Source organism: Odontomachus brunneus, unplaced genomic scaffold (genome assembly GCF_010583005.1).
Source record: "Odontomachus brunneus isolate Ranch 3 - 2012 unplaced genomic scaffold, Obru_v1 Obru_scaffold_096, whole genome shotgun sequence".
Taxonomy (NCBI): Eukaryota; Metazoa; Arthropoda; class Insecta; order Hymenoptera; family Formicidae; genus Odontomachus; species Odontomachus brunneus.
In genome coordinates this window covers 236,548-245,099 of record NW_022639546.1, presented here as the reverse complement: position 1 = coordinate 245,099, position 8,552 = coordinate 236,548, and the positions used below count along the sequence as shown (strand labels likewise).

General features: G+C 51.4%; 1 protein-coding gene across 1 annotated transcript in view; it reads right to left on the bottom strand.

Annotated features, from left to right (window-relative positions):
* The window catches only part of LOC116848460 (neurogenic locus protein delta), a 53,020-nt gene extending 45,551 nt beyond the window's left edge, over window positions 1–7,469 (bottom strand). The window contains exons 1-2 of the mRNA XM_032824574.1: window positions 7,329–7,469; window positions 604–903 (exon numbers count right to left, since the gene is read on the bottom strand). Coding sequence (XP_032680465.1) covers window positions 604–903; window positions 7,329–7,388 — 360 coding nt within the window. The 5' untranslated portion in view covers window positions 7,389–7,469. The remainder of the gene's footprint in view (window positions 1–603; window positions 904–7,328) is intronic.
* Window positions 7,470–8,552: the final 1,083 nt, after the last annotated feature.

Genomic DNA, 8,552 nt, shown 5'->3' with positions numbered 1-8,552 from the left:
AGAGAGAGAGAGAGAGAGAGAGAGAGAGAGAGAGAGAGAGAGAGAGAGAGATGGGGAGAGAAAAAGATGAAAAAAAAATCGCCACACACGCACTTCTCGCGCAAGACGCCGTGTCGACACGGCGCGGTGTCCGTGAAAGTTTATAAATCACCGCGCACACAATTCGACAATGATATATTCGTCAGACCGCCGGACCTATCCTACGCGTGCTCGAGACAACGGTGTTTCACGCCACCACTGTGGATATTACAACCGTAGAAAGTACAGCGAGTTTTCCCACGGCAAAAATTCGCGGGCAGATGCCACCGCGACTTTCTAATTTTCAACGTTGAGGATCGACGTCGGGGATCGCGAATCGACGAGTCCCCGTCGAAACCGGTTGAGACAATCATTTGCCTTCAATTAATATCAACCCAATAACGATGACTGTTAATTTTAGTCTCAATTTCGAAATTAATTAATTTAAATTTGATTAATCAATGACTCGTCAACTATCGCTCGTATTGAAGAATGGCAAGGGACTTCTCGTCTCGGTTTGACGCTTCTACCATCTGTCATATTTTGTGTGGGACACCCTGTACATGTTGTAGAAGAACAACTCACCGGCCACGTGAACTCGAACGGGAACCTGATGGGGTTGGTGAAGCTCGACATGGAGACTGCGCTGAGGTTGACCACGTTCTCGCCGAGAATGGGCGTCACCACGTCGCCGTACGTGCACGCCGACGTCGTGTCGATCTTCACCTGGTACTGCTTCAGACAGACCCGAAACCTCGTCTTGCAGACGCCCGAGCACTCGCCCGTCCTAGACACGCTGCCGGAGCAGCACTTGCCCAGGCTGTCCTTGCCGTACTCATTCACGAAGGACTTTAGCCTCAGCTCGAACACCCCCGAGGCATTCACCTGCAAGAAAATCGCACGTGTCAATTTGAAGGCGGAAGTGCAATCGCGTCGCACGAAATTCTCCCAATGAATCAAAATAGTGAGGCGAAAAATTGCAAATTCGAATATCAAATACGGAAAACGCGAGACGTCCTTGGGAGGTCAAGGACTCAAGCCTGATCTACAATATGCTCCTTGCGTTCTGTTTCTTGTCTTCTGTTTTTTTCTGGCTTAAAGCATAAGGTGTGAGTCAGAAAGAGATAAGAAAAGAAATAAGAAGCAAATAAACGCATTTTAGAACACATTGTAGATCAAGCTTCAAAGTATTAAGGTAAAGCGATTAATATCGCTTTATTTACTTACACTATATAAAGATATAAAGATATTTTATATATTATTAAATAAAATATCAATTTAATTGATAACACGTTAAAAAGCGATACCATTCATCAAAGAGAGAAAGACTTGAAAATTTACTCGCGAGATATGAAGTTCATTTCTGTGAAATAAACTATTTCGACGAATAAACTTTATATCCTACAAATAAGTTTCCAAGTTTTCCTTTTTTCTCAATGTAAAAGACAAAATTTTAGACTCAACCTAAGTCGAATGTTCGAAATGAAAATTCGACTCTGTGTAAAATTTCTCGTAAACTATATTAATGTGGATGTAAAAGTCACAGAAAAGAAAGAAGTTAAAAAGATCAATCTTTGAAGAGGAGTATCGCATCTCGCGGAACGAGTATCTCCAATGACTTCACGTGCAATCATAGTGCAGCTTTAATAATGTGGTCTGGCTCGGCCGGCGGATCATCACGAGATCCATGAAAAACGTTTCGCCATCAAACGAGAGACTCCTCTCTCCTTCTCTTAGCGACGACGACGACGGTTGCAGCACGGCGGACGTCGTCTCGTGCCCCACGACGTGAAACGCCGCAGGAGCACGTGTGCGCGCGCGTTTTTGCGGACGCGTGTCACGCACGCACGTCTCCCAGGAGGAGAGAAGCCGAGCGAGCGACGAGGCGACCCGACAAAAAGCGCGCGCGCGTCTTCTCGGTCGTTTGAGAGCGAACGCGCGCGTATCCCTCGACGTGATACCGTTTCGTCGACGTCCGTCCGTTTCGATCGAATCACAAAAGTTACGTGCCGCGGTAATCCACCGATTCAACTCGACTTGGCGCCTGTTTGTAGAGGCGGCTTTAATTTAATCAATCGTCCGGATGAATTTCCGTAATATCAATTGTTGCAGCAAACGCATTTTCCCTCTCGTGAAAAAGCACGCGAAACTCCACGAACGGAAAAAAAAGAGAGAGACACAAATACAGAGTGAGCGACTGAGTAAAAGAGTGAGTGAGTAATCGAGTGAGTGGGTGACTGAGTGAGTGAATGAGTGAGTGAGTGAGTGAGTGAGTGAGTGAGTGAGTGAGTGAATGAGTAAATGAGTGAATAAGTGACTAACTGATCGACTGACTGATTGAGTGAGTGAGAGAGAGTAAGAGAGAGTTACGATTTAACGACTTCTCCAGGGTATAGAAGTGTCTGCTGCTATAACATCGTCGTGATCGAGCCGGTGACGTCGTGTAAACAGCGCCGCTGTCAAATACGACGTCTCCCATTTTTCCCGTCCACGACGTCGCGACGCCGAGATAGTGCTCGATCACTGTGAACACAACGATTCGCGTGTACGTATACTGACGTGTTTGAATGTATGTATACAACGCGCGCGCGCGCGCACACACGAATACGCTTCTAGACGAGGCTTCCCACGAGATATTGTATAGCCGAGAGCGAACGGTAAGTCCTTTCGCGAAGTTCGAACGACGGAGCACGGCATTAGCCTTCCTTATCAGACTCGCGGATCGTTTTGCGATCGCGCACCTCGATCACATCGATTACACGCATACACACACGCACACGACGCGTACGAACACCCCCGACGAACTCACGGCATGAGGAAGTAGGATAAACGGTATTCAGTCGCCCACTATTCCACGACGATTTTTTCCACGCGAACACTTCTTTAGGGGCTGGAGTATCATTACGCTCTAATAGTACGACACGTGTGTCGAGTGGAATTTCCTGCATCGCGTTTCCTCAAAGTCTCCCTTCGCTTGGGACCGAGATATATGTCATGATCAACCGTATCGTCGTCACATGACAAGTTCGGCAAGTGAGACGTCCCTTGTGCGACCTTGCGCGACGAAAATAAAGCGTTCGTTCGCGAATGAAGAGTGCATTCGCAAAGGCGCCCGCCGGACAACTCGCGGCGATCAGCTATTTTTGAAGCGAAAGGATAAATAACGAGTCACCGTGGCTCCTCGACTTTTCGTCTTCGCCATGCGCGCGTTTTCAATATTGCGCGAACATTTGTCTTTCTCTCTCTCTCTCTCTCTCTCTTTCTCTCGCGTTTACGTTTCCGTGGTCACGCACCCGCGTGCACACGGCGCCAAATCCGCGACTGCTGCTCCCCAAGTTTATTTGCTCGAGGCGCAGAGCTCACGGCGCTTCGGAGTGTCGGACGGGCGTGCTTCGCGATAAGAACCGGCCTTTGTCGCCGATCGCTATCACCGCTTGCTTTCAAGCGGACGCAAAGCCCGTGCAACCGCGCACTCGGCGACCCCTCGCAGGCAAATCCGTCCCGTTACTTTGCGTCGCGCCGCAGCAACGAGTAAACGAGCACAATACACGTCATACATTGTACGAAAGAGAGAGAGAGAGAGAGAGAGAGAGAGAGAGATAGAGGGAGAGGAATGTAGAAAGAGAGGAATGTACATAGATAGAGATAGATAGAAAGACAGATGAGGGCAAAGAGAGAGAGAGAGAGAGAACGCATGTATGTACACCGGCGCGGGCCCTCACGATGAGGAATCTCATTTTTGGCGCGCTGGAAGGCTATTCTGGGAACGGAGAATGGCCGCCGCGCGTATTTACGGATAGGCCGACGCAGTGTGTTTCGTCACACAAAACGAATTTCGCCGCACCGGCGGGCCCGCCACCCTTCAGACGCCTTTGAGACGCGCACTCTTTGCGATCGGACGAGCGCGCGTTCGATTCACACCTCGTTCGACGTACCCGCGGCGGAACAAAGGGCTCCTTGCTTCCACCGACTCCTCCTTCTTGCTGCTCTCCGCGAGAACTCCAGCGGATGCGCCGTCCGCGATGATTCCGTCAAGTTTCATGGATAAGCGTCCGCGGCGAGTTTTAACGCGATTTGGGGATTAGAGGCGCTTCAGTAGGCCGCGTGCGCGCTCAACAGAAGACGGGCCAGGAAGTGGGGACGGGAAACAGAAGCGGGGTTAGACACTTCTAAAAGAGTGCGTCCAGATTTAGAGTTGCGTGCGGCCCGAATCCGCCGTTAGGGACGGTTTACTGCCGTCCTGCCTCCGGATTGTGAGAGAATGGAGAAAGAGGATTTCGTGCGCTCGAAAGTCGGGATTTCTTTCTCCCCCTCTCACTCTTCGTCTCTCTTTCTCTCTCTCTCTTTCTTTTCCCGAAGAGACGGAGAGTGAGTTAAGCCAGTTAAGAATGTATATGGCATTAACGAGTCAAAAGGTCTTGGGATTAAGAAGGTAGCGAGAAAGGTAGTCGAGGAAACTACCTGCCGAGTTAGAATAGCACAGTTGTAGTTGAGTTTGTTGCTGCGAAAAAATTGGCAGGCTACGGGAGCGAGGTCATTTCCGCGTACTCGGAATTGATAGTATCAAAGCGCGACAAATATCGCCGGGGACGAGAAACGAGACGAGCGCGCGCGTAAGGTCGTCGTGAGCGGGAGAACAAGAAGGGAGAGGAGGGGGGACCGGGGGACATCTCTCCCAGGAAGAACTCCCTCGGCATTCGTGCGGAGAACAGACGCCGAAGAAACGGGCCGTGTGATACGCGAAATGCACCACTCGTCGGCCTCGAGAAAGTCGCGTCTCGAAATACCGAGAAAGAGGAGGGCCCCAATATCGGAAATGTCAAACGCTGCGAGCACGAAAACGCTGGAACAAGCGGCAGAACGCATTGTGTACGTAGCCGAGCTCACTGTACCGCGCAAACCAACTCCGCGTAACTTGAGCGGAAAATTGAACGTTACTTGGACGGGAGACGAGATATTCCTCGAGATGCACGAGAGAGCGTCTGACATATTCATCCCACACACGGATCATCTCGCCCGACGAATTGCAAATCCGAGCTAACCGAGATTCGTCCTCCTCGCTGCTGAGATAACTGGAGTGTAAATTATCACTAGATTCATTCGCGAATGCTATCACTATTGCGATCTAGCTAAACGAAGGTCAGCGGAGCGGGGTTAACCTCTTGTCCACAACCTTGCTTTAATTCTTAAGCCGTAAGAAATTGACCGACCACAGTTGATTATTTTTAAAATAATCGACGTGGTTGGTCAATTTATTACGGCTTAAAGATTAAAGCAAGGTTGTGGACAAGGGGTAACTGTTGGGAAGAATTCACATCTTGGTAGAAAAGCAAAAAGTCAATCGGAACTCACGTTGGTGGTCAACGACTTTCGCGTTTCTACTAGTGCGAGTTCTGATCGGCCTTTCTGCTTTTCTGCCAAGTTATACTGTATGAAGTAATACTGTAATAATATTGTATGAAGCAACATAACATGCCGAGCGCGAATATTTTTTTAGAAAGCCAAAACTCTGTTCGTTTTCGAAGAACCTCCGGACTAGTGCGACAAGTCAGAGGGAAATAGAGTGTTATTTGCTTCACTTCAACTTACCGCATTAGTGCACAAGTTCTTCGAGAACGAACGGACCCAAGGATTCAGCAGGATCAGGTCGGAGTCGGCGATAGACTTCCTCGAGGTCTCAGATGGCGCGTGAAATTAATTCGCGTGGCGTGTGACACGCGGAAACGAGGTGTCGAACGCACGGCCATTCAATTACGCGTCGAATGCAACGTGGTAAACGCATGCAAAACGGATAAGACGCAGCTTGCGCAAGTGCGAGCGCGATCCGAGCGAGAGGAATGCATTACGGATCTCATTATGAAACGCGAGTCGATTACGTCGCGTCTATTCCGATCTCCCGCGCGCATCTGCGCCACGACGCCTTCCTTTTTCTCGCGTTTCGCGCGCAACAATGGCGATGCGAGAGGCGCGTGTGAATGTACAAATCGTATACTACACGTATAAGGAGTCTTATTCAGAGGCCCGAAACACCGTAGCGAGCAGCCGGACCCATTCATCGAATCGAGATGCTCTCAAGGTCGACGACAGTTCCGGCGTAAAGTTGACAAACTCCGCCTCCCAAACTCTGCCGTACGATAGTAATTACGATACGGCACGCGACGGAGCGCGACACTCTGTTTACAGAATCCTTCTTTCATCATCTGTGCACAGCTCTCACCGTGTCGATCACATTTCCGCGACGTATTGGGAATCGACAATGGTCTCTACGTTTTGACAACAGTAACGAATATCCTGAACTCTCGGCGACATTGAGAATGCTGATATCTCGCGAGACATTTTCCTTCCTCGCCGTTCGAACGCGTCAAATGACCCGCCTCGACACTGCCGTCTTTTCCTCGGCGAAATTCGTCGCGGAAACGAATTCTTCGCTCTTAAACTGACTCGACTAATCGCGCAAGAAACTCCACGCGAAGCAGGGGTTAAATTCGTCTCAACATCGCCGTGTTCCGGCTTCACCCGTAACTGGCACGATGAGGGTCGCGGGGCCCGAGCGTTGGGTTCGCCGGTGACTTCCTCGAATGCCACGCTCGCCAAATTGCGCGGCGCTTGCACGACTTGTCATTTCCGGGATCTCTCGGCCAAAGCACGACGTGCAATCTCCGAAACCAACAGTCTCCCAGCCGCGTTCTTTCCTTAAGTTTGATCTGCAACGTATTCTTCGCTTCCTGTTTCTTCTCTCTTCCTAACTCAAACTTCAAGCCAGAAAGAGGCAAGAAAGCAAAGAGCACATTATAGATGAAACTTCAGCCCAGATCTGCAATGTGCTCTTTGCTTCTTGTTTGTTATCTCTTCCTGACTCAAACCTTAGGTCAGAAAAAACGGAGAACAAGAAACAGAAAGCAAAGAGCATATTGCAGATTAGACTTTAAGCTTGATTTGCAATGTGCTTCCTATTTCTTCATTTCTTTCTGACTCTAACCTTAATCCTTAGGCGATAGGACAGAGAAAAAAGCAGGAAGCAAAGAGCACATTGTAGATCGAGCTTTAACTTTCACCGAGGCACGAATATTCGCGAGTGTCTCGGCGAGGATCTTCTGGAAGATCCGGCGACTCGTGCGAGAACGCTTACGTAAGAAAAATCAAAGAAACCGAGTCACCGTGCCAGTTCCGAGAGCTCGGAGCGTGTTCGTCGTCGTCGTCTTCGTCGTCGTCGTCATCGTCGTCGTTGTCGTCGTCGTCGCCGCCGCCGCCACCGACGGCGGAAGCGGCACCTTCGAGGGAGGGCGGAAAGAGAAACATAATACACTTACCGCTCGGGGCGTCGGCAGGAGAACGACGGCGGCCGTCCACACAAGCATCGTGGTCCACATGTTGACGACGCGTCGCGTATCCCGTCGATGTTTACACGCCGCCGGCGCTTCCAAGCCGGCGGAGGAGACGCGGATGCGATGCGCACCCCTGCGCTGCTCGTCGCGTCCCGTTGGCGTTACCTGGTCGCCAGGACGTCGCGGGGCTGCTGCATAGCCACGTACCGCGCGCGATACTCCCGCGTCCCGGAAGCGAGCGGACGAGTGTACGAACGAACGCGCGCCGGTTGGTATTCGCAGTTTCCGGACCGAGCCGCGCGGAACAAACTTCGTCGCCGCTTCGCTTCCCACTGTGCACTGCGCGACTCGCGGACGCGAACGGTGCGTTATGATTGGTGATTGGTCGCGATACTCGCGCGCGCAAATATGTCGTGTAGTCGCGAGAAATGCGATTCGTACAATCTCTATCTCTCTCTATCTCTCTCTCTTTCTTCCTTTCGCTCTCTCTCTCTCTCTCTCTCTCTCTCTCTCTCTCTCTCTCTTTCTCTCTCTCACGCGCGGTTCTCACTTTTTTTCTTCTTGATACACACTTGCCGTTGACACACTTTAATTCCAGTATCCGTGGGACGACGACACGCCGAGAGGCTCGCCGGAAAGGGAACGACAGCCTTCGCGTCCGTGTTAGGTGACGAACGTCGCGAAAGATTCTCTCTCTCTCTCTCCCTCTTTCACGTGTCTTTCTCTGTCTCCTCGCCGACGACGACCCGTGAATCCTTCCTTCTCTTCCCTTTGCTCGATTCACGAGCGGGACGATCCCGTCATACCTCTCAGTAGCGATGCGAGAGAGAGAGCACACTGACGAACGCCGGGACGACCAACCAAACGACGCTCTCCACCTCGCCAATCGTCGCAACAACGACGAGACGCGCACTGAACAACCGTGGTCGCGCCGCGAGGAATAGTCCCTCGGCGATCGGCAGCACCGCCGAGTCGGAGAAGGGCGGAAAGGGTCGAGAGGCAAGGGAGGGGGGAGCGCGGCCCGATGGTGAGGGCAGACTCGGCGATGGTGGTGGAACCAAGGATGCCCGCTCCGGCTCGTGTGTGACGAGTCGAAGACGAACGAGAGTCAATGCGCCCGTCGCGCGGCAGAGGGGAGGCCTTCTCTTTTTGCGGCCGGTCGTAGAGGGGAGCGGGCGCCTGGTGGAGGGACCGGGACGAGGGACGAGG